Raw genomic sequence first — 23,359 nt, 5'->3', positions numbered from 1 at the left:
GAAGGATTACATTTTGGTTAACAGCTAGATATTTTTAAGTATTCAGCATTTCATTTACATAAAAAATTAATTTGGACTTATATTTAAAATTTCTTATCTAAAAGAATAGTAAAATCAAATACTTATTAAAATAATATAGAATCTCAAAATATGAGAGGAAAATGAGGAGCTTTACTTTATAAAGGCAGAATTTGGGTTCCCGTGACCTTCACCCCTTGATGTTTTCCCTACGGCTATGTTACATGACATGGCAAAAAGGTATTTTGCAGAGGTAGTTACGATTGATCTAAAACAGGGAGAATGTCTTGGATCATCCAGGCAGGCTCAGTGTAGTATTATGAATCTTTAAAAGCAGAGAGATTCGGCAGGAGAGAAAGAGAGATTTGAAGTGTGAGGATATGTCCCCCTTGGCTGGCTTGAAAATTGAGTGGCCCACATGGAAAACGTGAGAAGGGAATGAATTCTGCCTCCATGTTAAATAAACATGAAAGTCAATTCTCCCCCAGAGCCTCCAGTAGGAAACACAACCCTGCTGACAACTTGATTTTAGTCTTGCAGACTCTGAGCAGAGAACCCATTTGAGCCATATTGAGACTTTTGAATCATGAACACTGAGAGAGAATAAATGGGTGTTACTTCAAGCAGCCAAGTTTGTGGTAATTTGTTACTACAGCAAGAGAAAACTAACACATCTAGTTCACAGCTTTTGACCAGCGTTACACCTTGAGTTTGATTTTAGAAGATTCAAATTCAGGATTTGCTTTTATCAAAAAGAAAAGGTCGGCCGGGCGCGGTGGCTCACGCCTGTAATCCTAGCACTCTGGGAGGCCGAGGCGGGTGGATTGCTCAAGGTCAGGAGTTCGAGACCAGCCTGAGTGAGACCCCGTCTCTACTAAAAAATAGAAAGACATTATATGGACAACTAAAAATCTATATAGAAAAAATTAGCCGGGCATAGTGGCGCATGCCTGTAGTCCCAGCTACTCGAGAGGCTGAGGCAGTAGGATCGCTTAAGCCAAGGAGTCTGAGGTTGCTGTGAGCTAAGCTGACGCCACGGCACTCACTCTAGCCTGGGCAACAAAGTGAGACTCTGTCTCAACAAAAAAAAAAAAAAAACAAAAAACAAAAAGAAAAGGTCATGCATACATCTGGATCAATAATTTAAGACTCTGAGAACCAAAGGTATCTTAATAATATACCAAACAATTAATTGGAATATTACTGTAATATGTTGTATTTTGGAAGATTGAGTAAACAAAGTTTTCTGTTCTAAATTTATCTACCAATTGATAGGAAAAATGGATTCGTAGCTCAATCTTATCTCCTCAATTTAAATTTCTTCCTCACCTTTTAAAATATAGGTTTTATGTGATAAGTATTTTAGAAATCTTTATCCAGTATTTTTAAGACACTGAACATTTAGGTAAAAGTTAAAATCTATTTTCAAAATTCAATTTGATTATCTATATAATATTAAATAATTAGATATTTGAGGCAGATATATTTTTAAATTAAATTTTTCCATGAGATAATCAAATATAATTTTATTGAAGTTAATTTGGGTGAATTATAAATTGAGACTTTGTTTTCTAGAAGGCAGCATGAATTTAGTCTCAAGATGAAATTAAATTTAATAAATTCAAGTTTATTCTACTTGATTCTCTTCTGTTTCAAAATGCAAATGAAAATAAATTTTGTACATATAATTTATTTTCATTTTATGCATATAAAATCATATATCATCTATATATGAAATCTAGTAGGGATTATAGAGATCATCCAAATTAATTACTGAGGTTAACATATGAAGAAACTGACCTCAAGAGACAGCAAATAATTTGGCCAGGTCACATAACTAATATATGATTGGATTAAGATGAAAACACAGGTGAAATGAGTATACATCTAGTATTCTTTAAAATGATAATTACATAAAATTTGTTTAGTATCATTTATTCCTTCAAAAAAATTTTATGGAATGCTATATTGGTTATTTATTCCTGTATAAAACATTATCACAAACTTTGAGGCTTAAATCAACACGTTTATTATCTCACGGTTTCTCTGGATCTAGAATCTGGGCAGTGCTTATGTCAGTCCTTGGCCTCACAGTCTCACAAGGCTACATCTAAGGTGTTATCCAGGGCTGCCGTCTCATTCAAAGTTTTAACTGAGGCAGGATCATTTCCAAGTTCGTTTATATGGTTATTGGCAAGATTCAGTTCTTCAAGGGCTGTTTAAATGAAGGCTTCAGTTCCTTGCTGGCTGTTGGCTGGAGGCCATCCTTCGTTCCTTGCCGCAGGAGTCTCACTAATGTGGTGGCTGGCTTCATCAAACCTAACAAGAGAGAAAAAGTTAGTGAGACAGAAATCACAATCTTAGGTAGACTAATCATGAAAGTCAACTCTAAGCACCTTTGCCATACACTATTGGTTAGCAGCAAATTCCTAGGCCAACCCACATTCAAGGGAAGAGGATTACAAAAAAGTATGAATATTGGAAGGTAGAAATCATTAGAGCCATCTTGAGTCTGACTGCTATAAATACTTTCTATTTACGTATTTATATTCTTCTGGAGGAGATAGATATAAGCAAAAATACATATATATATGTTTTATATGTATAAAATATATATGCATAAACACATGTATATGTATGTATATATGTTTGTTTAAAATACACCTATGTACATACATGTGTATGTGTGTTTGTATACACATATTTATAATTTTCATTTTTTATTTTAAGTGTACATGTATTATGTTAAGAATAGGAAATTTATAAAAAGTGCTCTTTGTGTTATGGGTGATTTCTGGGAAAACAAAATAAGACAAAAAAGGCATAAACTATACTGTATGACATTTAAGATAGGAATGCAGATACATTGCCTTTGAAAGATGTGACCAGTATTAAAGTAGAATCTCCTGAAGTCCTTTGAATTCCAGAGGCTCTCTCGTGGAAACAGCAAGTTTCTTGCTCTGTTTCAAGCACTGTTTGCTTAAAGGCAGCAACTGGTTAGACCACTTCAGGACTTCCTCCTGGGGAAGAGTGGATCTCTCGATGTCTGCCCTGGTACATGGGTAGAACCCTGTATCCATTGGGAAAACTAGACTATTTCTGTAGTTCATTAAAAATAACAAAAACAGGGAAGAAGAAGAGAATGATGGGAAGAGAAGTCAAGTGGGGCGAGCCAAGTTGGGCCAGGTGTCTAACTGACATGGAAGTAACAATCTGCAGATGTTGGTGTGTTTGATGACGTGGGGAGGTTAATGCTGTCCTGATCACTCTTAGGAAGACATTTTATTGCTTTCACTTAGCCCCTTTGTATTTATGTCTGCTCTCATTTATCTTAAAATACATTTTTGGTATAATCTTCATAGGTTAATATTAGCAATATTAAGCAACTTAGTGTGATTAGAAAATGGGTAGGCATTCTGGTTCTACTGTACCTATGCCTGACCCGCTTAATTGCACTGTCTTTGACAACTGGCTTTTTGATCCTTAGATTCTTCATATGTAAAATGAGTATAATATAGTAACTCTGGGTAAGTTAAGAGCTCTAGGAATGCAACGTATGTAGATTTAATATTAGAAATTATTATGTACTTATTTTGCAGGGTTCAAAGTTTTGTTTTTTTCATTGTTACTTATGTCCACAGCTTCCCTAGAGGAAGAGGCAGGTACAGTGGTGATTTGTTTTTTAATGCAGAGAAACTGAGGGAGGCATAGAGAAGTTAAGCAGTTTGCAATTCCTTAATAAATGAGAGATGAAATTTGTTATTTCCTAACTCCAAAAATGTACAATATGTTAGTATGTTTATTGGATAATGCTGTTTTTCTACTTTGGTGTTAGACATTTTGATTCTAACACAGTCGTTAATGGGTTGTGCTAATTCCAAAACTGGATCAAATACGCTGGCATCATTCTTTTGATTAGACCATCTTGTTTTCCATTTCACAAAATCATAAATCAAATATCTTCCTACATAAAACTGGGTGATTTGAATACAACATGGCAATATTTTTTGCTTTTTCATTCCTTAATTAACTCTTTTTTTTTTTTTTTTTTTTTGAGACAGAGTCTCACTCTGTTGCCCAGGCTAGAGTGAGTGCCGTGGCGTCAGCCTAGCTCACAGCAACCTCAAACTCCTGAGCTCAAGCGATCCTCCTGTCTCAGCCTCCCGAGTAGCTGGGACTACAGGCATGCACCACCATGCCCGGCTAATTTTTTTCTATATATATTTTTAGCTGTCCATATAATTTCTTTCTATTTTTAGTAGAGATGGGGTCTCGCTCTTGCTCAGGCTGGTCTCGAACTCCTGAGCTCAAACGATCCGCCCACCTCGGCCTCCCAGAGTGCTAGGATTACAGGCGTGAGCCACCGCGCCCGGCCTTAATTAACTCTTAAGTACAAATGCCACTTAAATTCATTTTGAGAAAAGTCAGGAAAAATATTGTGCACAAAGTTTAAGAATATCTACCCAGTTTGATAAAAATAAATAGAAATTGAGTATTGCTATAGTTTTGTGATATTTTCTTTATTATAGCCACATCATTGTTGAGTTCCCACCCATTTTTTTCTAATATAAGGCAAAGTTATCTGTTTCAAGAATTAAGGTCACTAAAAAATGTCTAAAATTAGGTAGGGAAAATTTTATTATTTTTACACTTAAAAATCAATGTTTATAATGAGTGGTTCTGCCTCTTAGAAAATCATCTTTGACCATTAAATTATAATGGCATTAAAAATAGACCTGAATTTTACCCATCTTTAATTCCATAGTATGATGCTAAGGGTAAATCAGCTGCAACTTACAAGAAATAGATGGGTATCATTTAGGGTAAACAAAAATAACAATTTCACACAAAAATATAAACCAAAAACAGCAAATTTAACAAGTTTTGACAAGTTTATTTCTAAACACATATTTACATATGCAAACTGTATATCACTATATTGTACATAGGATCTGAGTATAGTAAAACATTTACTCACTCCTTAATCAAAATTGCTAATCTAATACGTTTCTTCTGTGTTTTCTCTGAAAGAAAGCATTGTGCTAGACACTATGGGGTGTTACAAAAATGAATAAAAGTTCTTATCCTCACTTTACTCTCAGTTTGGTAGGGAAGATAGGTGAATAACCATCTGTAATACAATATATATTATAGGGAATAATATATGTACTTTAACAAAAGTTCAAGCAATTGGAAGCTCAGGGAAGAAATGATTAATTCCAATGGCAGAGACATTTTTTGCCTATGAATTAAACATAAAGAAATTTAAATATGTGGAAAACATGGAAAATAACGAGAATGCAGTGTGACAATGTTTGACACATGGAAAATACATGAGTTATTCAAGAGAAAGGAAGTAGTCTAGTGGAGGCAGAAATTTTTGGAAAGATGCTGTGAGTGTAGGGATGGAATGATGCCAGACATGGCAGGGTTTTAAATGCCATGCTGAAATTTCTTCAGAGAATTATACTACTGTGTGGCTCTTTAGCACTCACAGAGCATTAGTTGTTAGCCCAAGCCAAGATAGGTCCTCTGAAAGGGTTTTTTAGGTGAACATACAAGAGTTGTATGATTTTGAGGTGCTATCAGCTATCCCAGTGGAACTTTCTTTCCCAACAGACACTAATAAATGTTTTGGTATGGAGTCTTGGAATGTCATCCACAGAAAATGGATGGTTTCAGTTACACAAATGTATGTTTGCTGCAGGAAAGAGCAAACACTGGCAAAGGAGATTTAGAGATTGTTCATGAGAAGTAGAAGAAAAATCTCTTGAGTATAGTCACAGAAGCTATAAAGACATTAGAAGTTTATAGAGTTCTTGGGTGATATTTGTGTGAGAATTCTGTGGTTAAATAACTTTGTAAAATATGTATAGGATAATCCCCCTTCTTGATAATTCTCAATATGCTTTAGCTTTGAGAAATTTCAAGGTAAAAAAACAAGTTTAGTGTTTCCAAATTTATTTGATCATAAGAATATCTTCCAAGCCCTAACACAATATCAATATCTCCCCGTAAAGTTTCTGAGAAACAATGTTTTGGGAGGTGTTGGGTCAAGTCCATTAAATGGAGTAACACAAATAATTTTGATTTTGTAAGCTAACCAGCATCTGGCATTATCAATTTCATTCTTGTCTCATTGGGACCTCCCAATATTATCTTGGCTTAATCTCAAATCATTGTTTAGTATACCAAAATCAAGAAACTTGATTATATTGTTCTCATCAAATTCTTTACATGAATAACAATAAGGGGTACACACAGTGATTATGTGTGGTCCCATACAATAAATAATGTACAATTTACAGCACATAGTATGAATAATTTTCCACAAATATGTGCTATATTATTATTGTTTTTTAAAAATAATTAAATTACCCACAGACTGATTAATCTGCATCCAAGATTCCTGTTCCCAAGTATGTATAATATCAAATTAAGAATATGTATGTGTAGAATATATACATTCTAATTCATATATATTCTAATTTATAACCTTTCTATCTCCTAGAATATATTTAAGTGCTTTAAAAACCATTAGAGAAGCCTGATGTGGTGGTTTATGCCAGTAATCTCAGTGCTTTGGGAGGCCGAGGAGAGGGTATCGGTATAGGCCGAGGAGAGGCCTAGAGTTCTAGACCAGCCTGGGAAACACAGTGAGATCCTGTCTCTATAAAAATTAAAAATTTAGCCAGGCATGGTCACGTGCACCTGTAGTCCTAGCTACTCGGGTTGCTGAGGTGAGAAGATTGTCTGAGCCTAGGAGTTCGAGGCTGCAGTGAGCTATGATTGCACCACTCACTCCAGCCTAGGCAACAGAGTGAAACCTTGTCTCAAAACAAAAACAAAAGCAAAACAAAACACCACGTTAGAATTATCTCTGGATTAAGATAAGCAGGAGCCAATATACCAAGTTCTGTACTCTTTCAATCTCTTTAAAGCCAAATCATTAGAAACTGTGTGTCTCTCAGTTATCCATTAATGGATTGTATTGTTTTATTTCTATTAGTCAATACCAGTGCCAGTGATTTTTACCTTTGTATTTCTAATAGTTATCTTTAAAAAAATTGTGTTGGCATTTCAGTTTCTTGAATGACTCTAAAAATTTTTCAGTTGTGGAGCAAAATGATCACATCCTTATAAAAGGGGACTTACTCACTGGGCTGTTTGGTACGAACATCGTTTTTCACCAAACATGCCTGTATATACATCCCCTGCACATTACAAATACTTTTATGACATGTTAAGTTCCTGATTACCTAAAAAATAGTATTTTCATGTACAAATTAAGAAAGAGTCACAATTTGCAAGTGAGCTATTTTTAGTAGCTTACCAGCACATCATAAATGATAAAACTATAATAAAACTCACAAGTATTTCTGTAAACAACACTATTTTTCTACTGTTTTTCTTTCTTTCCTCTTTCTTTTTCAAGTTTTCTTAATGACCAATTAGAGATAAAATATTATTTTGCAAATAAACAAAAATGATCCAATATTTCTTAACTTTATACAGAAGAGAAGAAAACTAAGTTTGAAGAAAAGACTAAAAAGGAAGTAAAAGGTGGGAAACAGGAGAAAGCGAAGCCAACAGCTGCAAAAGTAAAGGAAGTACAGAAACCACCATCTAAACCCAAGGAGAAGGAGGACAGAGAGACAGCCGCTGTGTCAAAGCATGAACAGAAAGGTAAACATTCAGAGCAGGAGGCTGCCAGAGGTTCTAAGAGAATGTTAGGCAAGAAGCAGATGTAATGAAATTAAAAGTGGAAAAAGACTGAAATCAGACTGCAAAATGGGGGTAGAATACTTATATAAGTAAAATACGCCTAAAAGGAAATACAGTACATTGGGAATTATATTTATTTATAAAAATACTAAAACATGTTCACATATCTAAAGGTGGATTTTGAAGTATTTTTAAAAGGGGCTTAGAGTTAGCATCTGGAGTAAATGTTGAATTTTTGAGATGTGGGATTTCTATTGAGGTGGCATAAAGATCGTATGTGTCATACTTTTTTGGAGAAAAGCTGTCCAGGGAAAATGACAACAGTTCTTAAGGGTTTTGTTAAGGGGTGTCTGTTCAACTCGTACAAATAAGTATCATGAAAACTATCCATACATTCCTGATGCCTCTGCAGGAGCACAAGATTTGGAATATACATCAAATTTTTAAATTTATATAATTTAATAGGAAAAACACAGAGAAAAGAACTTTGAAGACCCTTTGCCAGTTGTCATTTGTTAAATTTATGACTTTAGAAAGCTCTGAATCTGACTTATTGTGGTGCTCTTCAACAAGACTAATGTCAAACTTACATCCCCACTTTGAAGAAATATAGCACTTACATGGAGGAGGAATATAATCCTGAAATTCTTTATGGAATGGTGCTGTGTAAATGTAAGGGGGTAAAGTTTTAAGGGGGCAACTAAAGGCCTTACTGCACCACATCTCTGGCCCTTGTTGAAGTTTTCCTTCCCTAAATCCACTCCTGGCTCCAAGTTGCTACACAATCTCAAGACTTCCATGTAGAATGTAGGGATCTAATTTCTAGGGACTATTCTTATAAATGATGCTTCTTGGGGGTGTTGCAGAATAAAATTTTCCTTTACTCTGGGAGCACTTTTGAGTAATTTTATCTAAGCAATAAAATCAAGGAATTGGTTTCTATGAGATTTTAGTTTAAAAAATCTTAAAACTTTATTATTGAGTAAGCTCTTTGGACAGAGAAACTGAAAATGATTTTTCCTTGTTATAAGGTACAAGACAAGAAATTTGTAATCCACTCTTATATTTTTACCCACTCTTTGTATTTTTTTCTTCTGAATTCACAATATTTGTAAACTTTGATTCACAAGTACTATTTATAAACTTTGATTTATATGACAAAAGATAGATATTTTTTAAAATATATTTTAAAAAGGAAAGAAAGAAGAAAAAAGGTTCTTTTTACATTTTTTTCTTTTAGTGATTCACCAACCTTTTAATTTAAGTAATTTTCACTTATTTCAATGTAATATTTTAAAATGGGAGTGAAATTAAAACTTCAGAGCTCTAAAAGTTTTCTCCATTTTTCAAGATGATTGTATTGCCTTGAAAATTAAAAATATTAAAATTATTACCTCTCAAAATTATGTCATTTATGACATAGTTTGAGTAGAAAAAACAATGTAGTCAACAAAGAGAAAATATTTTGAATGGAATATTTTATTGTGATAGAAAACAGAAAAATTAATCTTCCTATTATGTTTATTTAGATCCTAAAATACTTTAACTGTAGATTGCCTTGTCAAAAAGAAAATAATCACATAAAACCAGTGAAAAACATACCAAGTATATTCTAATTTTTACTCATAAATACAGTATGTAAAAATTTATGCCAGTTATCTGTGGATGTCAAAATATTTATCTAGCAACTAGAAACATGAACATATTTTTTTTTTTTTTTTTTTTTTTTGAGACAGAGTCTCACTCTGTTGCCCAGGCTAGAGTGAGTGCCGTGGCGTCAGTCTAGCTCACAGCAACCTCAAACTCCTGGGCTTAAGCGATCCTACTGCCTCAGCCTCCCGAGTAGCTGGGACTACAGGCATGGGCCACCATGCCCGGCTAATTTTTTGTATATATATATTTTAGTTGTCCATGTAATTTCTTTCTATTTTTAGTAGAGACGGGGGTCTCACTCTTGCTCAGGCTGGTCTTGAACTCCTGACCTCGAGCGATCCACCCGCCTCGGCCTCCCAGAGTGCTAGGATTACAGGCGTGAGCCACCGCGCCTGGCCATGAACATATTTTTGATGTTCACTTTTAGTGTCTTTGAATATTTGGGGCCGTATTTTATTGATAAAGACATATCAGCAGAACACTTTTAAATAATATTTATTTTCCAGTTCACAAATACTGTATTTTATTTCTACTGATAATCTGATTTATTAAAGATAGCATTATTTACCATATCCATTTTTAATTTACTATTTTCATTTCTACACAAAGAGCTATTTATCTATTAAAAGGACATTCAAATATCATTTAGAGTTAAAAAAAACACATATGTGATTTTCTCAGCTAAATAAATGCATTTGCTAAAGCAAGTCTCCCTACTGAGAACAGCTACCATCAATTATATAAATGTATCATTAAGTTAGTAATCAAAATTTAACCTCTAATAGCTGGTAAAACACATAAATATGTTAATTTTTTTTTTTTTTACTAAGCAAAGATTTGAGAGCATTTTTTAAATAAAAAACCTAATTACATTATGATTTTAACTAAACAAGATAAATGAAGATGAAGTATTTTTTTTTTTTTTAACAGCTATTTGTGAAGTAGCTTTGAATTTGAGATTCTTGTATTGATAACTCAATAAAATTGGTCAGTTAGCTCTTTGGGCAAGAGAATATTTATTTACTTAGCTTAAGTTAAACCTAGTAAGTTTGAGGCATTCTTTTCACATAGATTTCTAAATACTTCTTTTTAAATAAATACAGCTTATAAGTCCTTTATATATTTGAAAACAGATTTTTATATGGGGCACAAACTTATTGGTAATTATTTAATTATATAGTATATGTGTAAATATATTCAATATGGTTACTCTTAACCTTATGCATAGAAACAATATTCCTGTATTTCTACTTAAAGCATTGGGAATAAGAGACATATGTATGTACCTGCCTACCATAAATTTTCTCACACACACACACATATATGACATAATCTCATTTTTAGGGATCAACCTAAATGTGTTTAAAGTAGAATAAGAAGGGTTGGCGTAATCAGACACTGCTCCCCAGTTTTCTGATGGTCTCTGGCAAGTCTGTGAGGAAGGATAAAACAAATTTCCCAACTGCCACATACTTTGCTCATTCTTTCTTTCTTTTTTTCCCCTAACAACTATTTAACTATTTGCGGCAGGCAGAGAAAGTATAGCTAATGTGAATCTCCGTAGAGTACCAGACCACGTGTGCCCCATCCTAATTAGTTTTTTTATTATTATTATCATTAAATATCCATGCTGTTGACATTCTGCACCCAGAATGCGTTTTCTCCCAGCTGCCACTCCACAGGGAGCGCCACCAAGGCAGCAGTTGAATGACATCCATCACTCTCCCTGAGGATCAAGAGGGGAGAAAGGGACAGCATGAGTTAGACCTGGAAGGATGTTCCTTTGGGCTGGGGGGAGGGGGGGGGACCTAGAAGTAGTGACTAAATATGAAATTATTTTATACAAATTGTCTCATACCAATAAAATTAGAATGGCAGGACAATTTAGATTTTCATTATGAAAAATTTCCTGCTATAATATTGAAATTGGGTTTAAAGAACCATTTCTATAAAATGAATCTTAAAATTAGGGAGGCTTGGTTTTGCTTTCTCCTTAGACTGGTGAAGACACAGTAGGAACTGCCCAACACCCACACCTACCTAGAATTCGTATGCATTGTGAAGGTCAATACAGAGGACAGGTGAAAATGGGAATCCTAACTCCAAATATTTGAAAATTCCTAATTTAAATTATTTTAAAAATATTCTTCTGATGCTTCTATTGATATGTTGGTGCCATTAGAATGCACTATCATAGCATTATTTACATATGACAGAAACTTCCTACCCATTTTAACCCAAATAATTTTCTAGATTAAAAAATATTCCTTGAGTTCATAAGGAATTTCCTTTTTCTAATTAGAAGCTCTTTAGGTTACTGGTGCATTAATTAAATGAATGATTTTTGGATACAGGAAATAGTATAATAAATATAAGTATGGTACAGTTGTCCCTCAGTATGTGCAGGGGATTGATACTGGAATACTCTGCAAATACCAAAATCCACAAACGCTAAAGCCTCTTATATAAAATGAAATAGTATTTGAATATAACCAACGTACATTCTCCTGAAAACTTTAAATCATCTCTAGATTACTTATAATACCTAATGCAATATAAATGCTATGTAAATAGTTGTTATACTGTATCGCTTAGGGAATAATGAAAAGAAAAAAATGTACATATCAACACCAGATGCTTACCATAACTACAGTTTTGATCCAACCTGGAGTTATGGAACCCAAGCATATGGAGGGGCAACTGTACTTTGGTCATAATTCAACATACAGGCTGAAAAGTTTCATTCACTGTCTCTTTTTAACTGTCAGCATTAAGTTAAAGAAGAAACTCTGAAGTGTAAAGATTTTAGTTAATTTAGCACACTAGTAAACATGTTATGTATATAATCATCCCATCACAACTTAGGGCAGAGTACAATGTTTCATTCTGGCAGGAGATGGGGGGGTCATATTACAACTAGTCCCTGCATTCCAAATTTCCAATATATGTAAAAATAAAACCCCCACTTTGCTGTCATGGGTATCTATAGCGCCACTAGTAATCATTGTGGAAAAATAAAATTGAAGCATTTTAGATCAGTGATTTTGCAGTTGCAGTCTAATTAGACTCATCTGGGGAGCTTGTTAAAAATGCATATTTCTAGGGTCCATATCCATGGCATTTTAGTTTTCTGGATGATGAAGCCCAGAAATCTGTATTTTGACAAATTCCTCCTCTTTTTGATGTTTATGTTGACCTTTGAGAGCTACTCTTGAATTGTAAGAAGGACAAATCTAAAAAGAATACACTTAAGGTACTGAAATAAAGGGAAAAGACTGCCAATTTCAGAAAGCACACACTAATCCAATTTCAAGTTTTCCACTTAAGAGAAATGTATTTTTCCATCTTGCTTTGTCTAAAGAGCCAAATTACTCATTCTACAGTTTTGCTCAGGAAAACAGTCTTGTGTCTAGGAAAGAGAAAATACCCTCTACCTTAACCTTACTGATCTCCAAACCATAGGGCTCCTAGGTTCTGTTATTTCCAGTACATCAAAGAACAAACAGATTCTTGGAGTAATCTAAGAGCCAGCCTCTCTCCCATTCCCCATCTTTTCTGTGGGAAAATGTGTTCCAATTTCAACCAGCAAATTACATGCAAATTTTTGAAACTTTATGAGTTTTGGCCTATCCGTATTTAGATATTAATGTAAAGGGTTATATTCTTACATCTACTGCAGTAACTATATTTATTTTTTAAAGGCCTGACAGAGTTACATAATAAAATGGATTACTCTAAAAATTCTGTTAATACTCTGAAAAGAATGAGGTTTACAAAAATCCTTAAATGTGTATTTATATGGTAACAAGTTTTGTTATGTTGTATGTTTGACATATATAATTGGAGCAATTAAGGATGTGTCATGTTGTATAAATTCAATAAACTCTCTTGGTCCTAAAGCTGTCTTTGGATTTGGTGGATTAATACAATGCCTGTTTTAGGAATATTGAAATGTAAATCATTTTTGAACAAGATTCATTTCATAATATGCAAGCTTTAAAGAAGATATGATAAAATTTATATAACAATTCATCAACTGAGATTTCAGTTGGATTGACCTCAGGAGAATCTTAAAATTGTGAGAATTTAAAGTTCAGTACAATGTCTTTCATTTAGAAGGAAAATAGAAAACCCAACTACTGAAATCATTTTTGACCAAGTCTGCCCAAAATGTTTACATACTATATTTTTGGTTTTTGTTTTTACTTTTTCCATAGGCCATAGACTAATCAAGATCATAAGATGATCTTAGGAAGATTACTCAGTTAATTAAACAATATTGTTAATATTTGGTGCTGTTAGTCTGTTCTCACTGATTTACTCTTCCAATTAAAGAGCATTTCCATTCAGAGGTTGTCTAGCAGTTTGCAAAGGGGTTAGCCCTCCTGCTGGCCTTTTCAAGAAAACATTCTGCAGCTCCACTTAGACAATTAGCAGAAGGGCTGGGAGTGAATATTTGGTAAAACATTCCAAATTGGAAACAATTTCCTCTTGTAAAACTTCTGTTTCATTATTGGAAGTCTGTGAAAGGACAAATGAGAAAAACTGCTTCAATATGATGACTTTTGTAATAAATTTGATGAAAAAGGTTTTGATTTTAAAAACAACCATTATGGTATTACTTAAACTAATCTGTTTCAATTTTTAGGGTTATTTTTGCATGTAATAAATGGAGCATTACATTTATTACGTCTTTTTTTCCCTTCTGTGTCTCCATGTGAGTGCACATTTTTCTTTCATAGATGATATTGTTATAAGCAAAATAGAATTGGGCAATTTTGTGTATTTGCTTTGTTAAACCATTTCTCCATAGAAAAATGAAAAGTGTTGATGACATTTTCTCATTGCTCTTTTTCTTTCTACTCTGTCAGATCAGTATGCATTCTGTCGATATATGATTGACATGTTTGTCCGTGGGGATTTAAAACCAGGTATTCCAAACAATTCTTGTATTTGTCTGTTTTAATAGTCTTTGTTTCTAAGATTCTTGGCTTTTTATGTACTAAACGGTATTTTCATTTTTAAAAATTGCATAATGCATGTGTAGATCTAGAATAAAACCAATAAAAAAGCAGAAATAGTAACTGGTATTAGGACATTTAATTTTACTTTCAATCACTGCATGGCCTATTATAAATGAAGTCAGCTAGGAGCTAAAAGTGTGCTAATATATTTATATATAAAGAATGCTAATATCTTTAATAATATCTTGAAGTGAAACAGTGAATCATCTTATTTTATTTCTGGTAAACTTAGAACAAAAGACCTTTGACAGTGAAAGTTTTATCATTCTTTTCTTAGTAGTATACAAAATTTGTATGAATATCATCACATTTCAAATATTTAATTGTTTTTAAAAAAACTTTTAGATTTTTCTCACATGTGAACTTGGTTTAGCCACTTAAGAGAGAACTATTGATGGAGATAAACTTGAAGTCAAAACAATGGGAAGGATTTTTGGTTAAAGGAATATACCTACCATCTCTCAAATCTTTAAGTGTTGCCCAGAATGTAATAAGGTATTTTTTACTAACATCTTAACTAAGAATGAGTGACTTGATGGCTTGTACTATGCCTTTTGCAGATACAAACACTGACAGTACTATGCTCATGTTTGGGAAAATGTTTCTTAGAAGACAGTATTGTTAAGGAAGGAGCTAATTTACCTTAGAATATTTGAAACTGATCACTAAAACCAAACTATATTTTGTTTTCTTAAATATTTTTGTGGAAATCTTTCTAAAATGTATAATTATAATTCATGCATATATTGGCAAAAAGACGTACCTCATATCTAGGTGCTAGAAAATAAGATCGTTAAGAACCTTGTCTGGAAAATTCAGTTAATACTAGTAATTTATTCCAGTTAATCTTCTTTTCTTCTCCTTCTTCTACATTTTTAGTGAGTTAGAAACTGAAATGAGGGGAAAATAGTCTATAAGTTATGATAACTCACTTGGGAAAACTAATTACTGTTAACATTTGTGTATAGCAATAGCAAAATCAGATGGAAACATTCAGAAAGGTGTGATTGTGATACAGTGGAAAGAGAGGGCTTTGGACACAAACACAGGTGTATTTCTTGACTCCATTCTTTGCTAGCATTGGACTTTGAGTTCGTTGAATTCCGCCTCATTTTTAATATTCTTATATTTAGAATGGAAATCACAGTAGCACCCTTACATTGTTGACAAACCATCTAGTGGATACACAACACAATGTTATTATCACTTCATTCTTTAATTTGTTAATTTCACCAAAGTCTGTCTGGGTGAGTGTCCCACATGAAGGGAACTTTTCAACATTGACAAGACCTCTCTATATATATATCACAAATTCAATTTTGGGTAAAAGATTTGCTGACCATTTTTGTTCAGCTGTGGTGGTTTAAGAAAGTCATACTCTACACATACTTTTGCCTTTATAAGATAAATTGTTTACTTATACATGAGATCGATTCGTATTGCTGATGAATGTGAATTAAGAAATTTACTGATATGCATTATTTCCTTTATTTTCCATTAGTTTAAATATTTTACTATCTGAGGAAAATAATATGTTCTTTGTGCCACTGAAATTATTCATAGTAGGTACTAATTGATCATAAAATATAATTTCTAAGAAAATCACAGGACGTGTTGCAAAAGTCAGCGAGGGTTGCTAGCAGTTTAACAGTCACAATACCAATCATTTATTTCCGGAAGTCTAACAACAGATTAAAGTCAGAAGGAATAATAAAACTATCTCTACATGAGTTAAAGATGATTTTGCCAATAACCACACAGAAAGAGCCCTTCTAAAAGCATAAAAGCATATGTAAACATACTCTAAAACTGTGGTCCCCAACCTCTGGGCTAAAAACTGGTACCGGTCCATCACCTGTTAAGAACCTGACTTCAGAGCTCAACCTCTCCCCCCACAACAGCACCCCCGCCCCACCCCTCTGTCTGCGGAAAAATTGTCTCCTGTGAAACCAGTCTCTCGTGCCAAAAATGTTGGGGACCGCTGCTCTAAAAAGTCTCAAGTTCAGCTCTACAACACTATTTACCATGCCAACTCCTGAAAATAATTCCCAAGGTCTGTAAGATTAGATTTCTTAATAAATATCATTAAATAACTTACTAATTGCCTTCTTAATTTATTTCATCCACCTACTTTCATAATTTCGAAGTTTAAGGAATGAAAGAATATTTAGATCAGTATTTGTTGCCCAGGAGCTGGAAAGGAAGAAGGGGGAGAAAGGGAGCATGTATGGTATGTCTGTTGTTTCATCTAACAAGCTATATGATGTTTTGTAAATGTATCAAAGGAAGGTTCAAGAATATTATCTTTGTCAGTGAGACAATATATAAGATGGAGTGATGAAGCATTCAGTATGATTTGCATTTTTAAAAATAAGGAATGAGAAACACAGATTTAATCTGGGCATATTAATTTAGAGAAAATGCAAGTGATGAAACGTTGACTCTGACTGACAATTAGAGAATAAAACAATTCCTGCCAAGTTTATTGCTCTGTGTGTATCCACTATTTATAAAACATTTGTGCTTCCATCTGTTTCTGTTTGGGATTAGTAGAACACCTGTTATTGTTTAGCTAGAGTTCATTATTAATTATTGGTAATGAGTTTTTAAAACTACAATTCGATTTTTCCCTCTGGGATTCAGTATTTCCTTCGTAAAATATTGTTACACCCTCAAAAGTAGCCAAAATTGTAGTTCTAATTTGAAAAAAAACCTTGTTGATGAGATGTGCTGACATCATGGCATAAGTCCCAAGTTTTGCCTTTTTATCCCATCAAAAAAAAATATGTCTAAGATATCCTGAAAATTTTTTTAGCTAAGATTTTTGTCAATATACCTGAAGATGAATTGTATCACTCTGATTCTCTGTAGTGATTAGTGACTATGCACTCTCTTATGGTCAGTGATAATCCTCACCTCAGTTGTAGGGATCATCTTAATAAACTAATGTAAATTTTAAGGATCAGCTTATTTTGTTGTATCTAATTAAAATTATCCTGAATTGACTCACTCTATGTTAAGTTGAAACATGAAGAAAATTACATTTAAACCTAAGAAATGAATGCATGCTATCAAGGCTGGCCCTATGGGCAACTAGGGTTGACATATAGCTACATTTTGTAATTTTAGTGGTATTATGGATACTAAAGATCTCTCTTCTCCAGAAATACTTTCTCTGCTGCCCGTTAATGATATAACCTCACTATCAGATCTCTTGATTGTGTAGATGATCAATGTTATAGCATGTGTTTTGAGAAGCCCATGTGCTGCCTTAGAGAAGACAGAGAGAGAGAGACAGAGAGGGAGAGATCCTGTCCTCTGGTAGCTGTCCTGAAACTGATTAACCCCTACTTTTTCTCTAGGGCTTAAAGTAATCTACTTGTCATTTTCTTGTGAGAAAACTATTAACATTGGTCAAGACAGACATTATTGCAACACTGAGATTCAATTTATGGTGTTTTGTTTGTTATTTAGAAATTGATAGTACAGATGATCAAGGTGAATTTCTTTAGCTTTATTTATCTTTATTAACCTTCCAGTAATTCCAATTTCCTTCCTAATATTTTGTAGCTTAGCGCATTATTCTTAAGTGAGAGCTACACCACTAGATTCATTCATTTAGGTAGACTATTTAAAAGAAACATCATGATCTTGCTTGGCATTTTCATATTCCCTCTTCATCAGCTTCTACCTGGGGCTTAATAAATTGCATGAATTTCTGGGCAGAGTAAACCAATTTTAAAAAGAAACATTTCTATAAGTAAAAATCGCATGGCTCACAGACTTCTTTATATTCACTATAGATAAAGAAACCAATTTAAATGTCCAGTATGAGGACCAGGGCTACTGTGCTTTTGCTTAGTAATTTTAATGTTTTTTTTTTTTTTTAGCTTTCCTCTCTATAGCTATTATGATTAAAGCTTAATACAAGTTAAAGTTTGTCCCTTAGAAGTTATTCTACTATTAAAATTTCAGCTACTGTCTGACTTCCGCTTGAGCCAAGAATTTATGTCAAGGTAATTCATTCTACTTTTTGTGCCATTTATTTTCTTAAAATTGAGGGCACTAACCTATCAAAATCTTTTCTGATTATAATACGGTATTCTTTGGCATCATGTATGCCAATTCAATAGATTTTAAGTCCATAAGTAGAAAGAGCTTCAGGTATAAGTTAATACTCTCATTTTATTAAGATCCTTTTCTTGACCTTTAGTGATGCTTAACTACATTTTTGTTTTGATCCTGCTGAGAAGAGGTCAAATGTAATTGCACTATAGTCACTGTTATTTAATGGTTTAATCTAATGTATTTCAGAGCTCACTGGCTATATTAGACAAGACTAGGTACAATTCAGCCTTAAGTTAGACCTAGGGAAATAAAAAAAAAAAAAAAACTTGCTCCAAGGTAGGCATAGTCCATGAAAATATATTCATTTTAATTCAAAACATCTAATTACCTTCACATAACATAGCTCAGTGAGTTTCAATGTTTACTCAGTAAGTATCTGTTGAATCCCTTCAGCAAGCTGATAGTCCAGAAAAGAGGTGAGACATGACATAAATAAGTGTATAAATAAGGACAACTTGGTAAGTATACCATAGAGACTGAGAAAATGTACATACTAATTTCAGTATATCAGGAATAAATAGTTATTTCTGTTTACCACTTGGGTTTTTAATTATTTTAAAAATATTTTAAATCATTTTATAAATAGTTTACAGGAGTAAAAATAAAGGGATGGTAAAAATCTGATAAGAATTTAAACAGTGAAATAAACATAATAAAAAGATGTTTATATTACATATTTCCTGGTTTTGAAGGTGTATATACTTAAAATGGAAAACATCTTCAGAAAGAAACTAACTGCTCATCCACTCTCATCCATGAGCCTGCAGTGTATCCATCTTGTAGATACAAATCCTGGATTTTGAATACATCATTAATAGATTCTAGCATGTTATTTCTTTTGGTTTTTCTAGAACTTGCATCATCAAAATACAATTCTTGAATTTTTAAAATATTTGATGGCTCGTAATTTTGCTGAAAAGAAAATGTTATCTTCTTTATAATGGCAAAACATTTTCATTTTTGTATTGATAAACATTAATTGGAATGATAAATTCAATCATTTCAAAAAATTACCCATTGTCTATTTCCATCTGAAACCTGCCTTTATCTTTCTTCAGTGTTTGTGCACTTAAAAACCATAAATTTTGTCACATAGATCTCCTAATGAAAGAATAGCATGCTCTTTTACAAAAGAGGATGGCCCAGGTTTTTGTCACAAAATATAGCATGATAAAAACCTTCCTGTGAAAGGGCTAACTAGATGAGAATACAGTAGTTCCCCTTTGTCTGTGGCTTTGCATTCTGAAGTTTGTTACTTTATGTCAACCACAGTGTGAAGATATTAAATGGAAGATTTCATAAATAAACAATTCGTAAGTTTTAAATTGTGTGAGTACCATGATAACATCTCCTGCTGTCTAGCCAGGGATGTGAAACACGCTGTATAAGGTGCCTGCCCATTAGTCACTTATTATTAATAGCCGTCTTGGTTTTCAGATCAAAAAAGCATAGTATGTATAGGGTTCGGTACTATCTGTAGTTTCAGGCATCCGCTGGGGGTCTTGGAATGTATACTTCATGCATAAGGGGGTGTACTACTGTATTGTATTTACTTTTCATCCTTTGAAATATATTGTTCAGTCATTGATTCTTGAACATGAGAAAATTCATTGTCATCTGAAGATTCATAGTCTGAGATTTCACTTGTATAATCAATTTCAATTTCATCTAATCACTGGAGTCTAGCCTACTGCTATCTGTCTTTTTGCATTCATCTTTTGATTCATCTAATAATTGTGAAATATCTTCTTCTGTCACTTTTCTTCTCTTTGCAGTTATGGATGGAAAACACAAGTTCTGAATTCTAAACCGTGTTCAGTGAAACTAAAAGTAGACCATGTAGCCTGGTGTCTCCAGGCTTGTTTTATATCTTCTTGAATGATGATGTAATACTTCAGTCAACACGATAAGAAACCTGAGTAATGATGAGATAGTAATGATATATTTTATAGTTGTGATATCTTTCTAGGCAATTGCATCATTATTCTGTTTTCTTATTATTTGAATCTCAAGCATTGTTGGGAAAAATTGAAGAGTTATGATGAAATAATCCTTAAATTGATGAAATAGAAATTGTTCAATATAAGGAAAAATAGGATTATGAAGATTCCATAATGTGCTTTGAACTTTAAAAATTGTTCAATGATGCCATACTATAATTATAAGATACAATGGGTTTCATTTGGTTTAAAAAATACTAAATTTTCTCTTTGTTCCTTGGAAGACCTGTAAGAAAAAAATGTCAAGAAATATTAGTCTTTACAAATAGTTAGAATTGCTCAAAAAAGAAACTAAAAAACTGGGATTGGCTTCAATGGACCCTGATAGCATCCTGAGAACCAACAGAGAAAATACAAAGTTGAGGGTCACAAAAGCCAGCGTTTAAATCCTTTGCTTGTGTTTTTGATTTTTTTTTTGAAATTCACTTTCTTTATAAAATGTGTTTCTTAAGGTTGTTGAAATAATTAAATGAAATAATGTATGCTCAAGTTCTCTCCCCTATTTTTTGCTTTCTCTTTTATTATGGAATTTGATTGTATAAATGGTATTTCTAGTGTGAAGGACCAGAGAAGATCTTAGGGAAGATGTAAAAATTGAAATGGGCCGTGAGACATTGGTAGGTTATGTTTATATGAAATCAAAGATAAAAACATACAAGGCTGAAGTGATAATGTGATAATGTTAAGGTGCAACATCACAAAATCTTAAAATGTTCTTTTGTGACCACCAGTTTTTGAGTATTTACTCTCTGCTAGGCTCTTGAAATAATAATATCTTTTATAATCCTAATAAAACCTTGGGAGAAGTATATTATCATCTCTATTGATAGATGAAAGAATTGAGACACACAGAGCTTAAATGATTTGTCCAGGGCTCACAAAGTGGCAGGCGGGAGATTCAAACCTAGGTCTGCCTAATTCTAAAGTTCTTGGGATTAGTAATAAATCTATCTGTTCCCAGACATAGATGAAGAACTGCAAGAGTTCACCTTGGTTGATGCTCAGGGAATCTAGGAAGAAAAACAAGATTGGAAATGTGCAAGATGGCTTGGAGAGAATGAAATTAGAAAGACAAGTTAAGAAAAGTCCAAGGAAAGGAAGTAAAGCCTGATTTTAGGAGGTGGGGTAGACAGAATTAAGATGATTTTAGAGAGATGTCACAGAGGTAGAGTTGTGGGATTTGTAGATACCAAATGATAGGAAAGCAAAATATTATTCAGAAGGTGTTGGCCTGACAAAACAAAAATATGCTCTGAGTAGGGATCATAGGAAAAGAGAGGGGCCAAAGCTCACTGGACTAGACGGGGCTACAGAAGTGGGAGACTTTGAATTCATCGCCTATTCTTGAAGCCATATACATATGGTATCCGGTTGCAAAAGGGAACAATGTGATGATTCCAATAAAAACATCAGCAGCTGTTAAATACCAAGGGTCATTACAGTTCTTTTTTATGTACTTTATCTTATTCAATTCTCACAGCAAACTGTGACACCTATATGGTGCTTAAATAGTCTCAGCACTTCTAACGGAAGTAAGCAGTTAGATAATCAAGTGTGGAGTTTTGGAGAGAGGTCAGAGACAAGAGATGGGGTAACCGGCACACTGAGTGAAATAAGCTGGATTACAAACATTGACTGTCTACTGCGTGCTCAGCAGTCGCAGGCTGAGCGCACAGCAGAAGATATAAGAATACTAAAAGCTGATTCCTAACTTTCACAAATGGAATGAATAATTATTTGAAAGAGAAAAGGAACTAATAAATAATAGAAGAAGTTTAAACAGGCGTTAGATTGCATAATACAAACTCTAAATGTTACAAATTTCAGAAGAGAGACATCTGTGATTCCTGCTGTCAGGGAAGAAAATGTGGATCTGGAACTTGAAAGATGGATAATGTGTGACTAAATGCTGAGGAACACATAGGGCTTGATTTGTTTGTATATAAATGAAAGAGAAAATGAGTAGGAACATGAAAGTGCATGTGAAATTGATGTGTTTATAAGACAATGAGGATATCAGTCTGAAAAGAGGATAAACTAAGATCAGAAAACATCAGAAAATGATAAACGATATATTTTTGATGACAGATTATAGAACACTTGGCCAATCAGATAGAGCTGATATTTGGCATAGAAGAGAGTCTGTGAAGGATTTTAGGTAGAACAAGGACAAGAAAGCTGCATTTTTGGAGTATGATTGGGCAGAATTCTACTTATAGCAGTGGTCCGCAACTCTTTTGACACCAGGGACCGGTTTCGTGCAAGACAGTTTTTCCATGGACAGCGTTGGGGGGCGGGGGTGGTAGGCATCCCCGCCTCTGCTCCACCTCAGATCATCGGGCGTTGGATTCTCATGAGGAGCGCGAAACCTGGATCCTTTGCATGTGCAGTTTGCAGTGGGGTTCGTGCTCCTATGAGGGTCTGGTGCCCCCAGTTGATCTGACAGGGGGCGGAGTTTGGGCGGTGATGTGAGCAGTGGAGAGCAATTGTGGGTGTAGGTGGGGCTTCAGATGGTTCCCTGGCAGCTCACCTCCTGCTGTGCCGCCCGGTTCCTGGTGGGCCCCAGGGTTGGGGACCACAAACTCACAGGATTAGAAACAGAAGAAAATTTTTGGAATATTGCCAAAGGAGGTGCACCTAAAACAGTTTGGAAGAAAGGAAGGGCAAACTTTAGAAAGCCATTATTCATGTGGTGGTGATGGGAGCTAAATAAGTGACTTAAGAAATTAATGTTGCAATTCAAAAACTGCTATTTTGACAATTTACGCTCACACTTAAATCGTGGTGGAGACTTAAATAAGGTTTAGACTT

At 33.8% G+C, this 23,359-nt stretch overlaps 1 protein-coding gene across 1 annotated transcript in view; it reads left to right on the top strand.

Annotated features, from left to right (window-relative positions):
• TRDN (triadin) overlaps positions 1 to 23,359 on the top strand; it is a 304,482-nt gene that overhangs the window by 50,525 nt on the left and 230,598 nt on the right. The window contains exons 8-9 of the mRNA XM_069489089.1: positions 7,534 to 7,704; positions 14,268 to 14,327. Of these exons, the coding sequence (XP_069345190.1) occupies positions 7,534 to 7,704; positions 14,268 to 14,327 (231 nt within the window). The remainder of the gene's footprint in view (positions 1 to 7,533; positions 7,705 to 14,267; positions 14,328 to 23,359) is intronic.

Source organism: Eulemur rufifrons, chromosome 15 (genome assembly GCF_041146395.1).
Source record: "Eulemur rufifrons isolate Redbay chromosome 15, OSU_ERuf_1, whole genome shotgun sequence".
Taxonomy (NCBI): Eukaryota; Metazoa; Chordata; class Mammalia; order Primates; family Lemuridae; genus Eulemur; species Eulemur rufifrons.
This window is presented reverse-complemented; position numbering and strand designations above follow the sequence as displayed.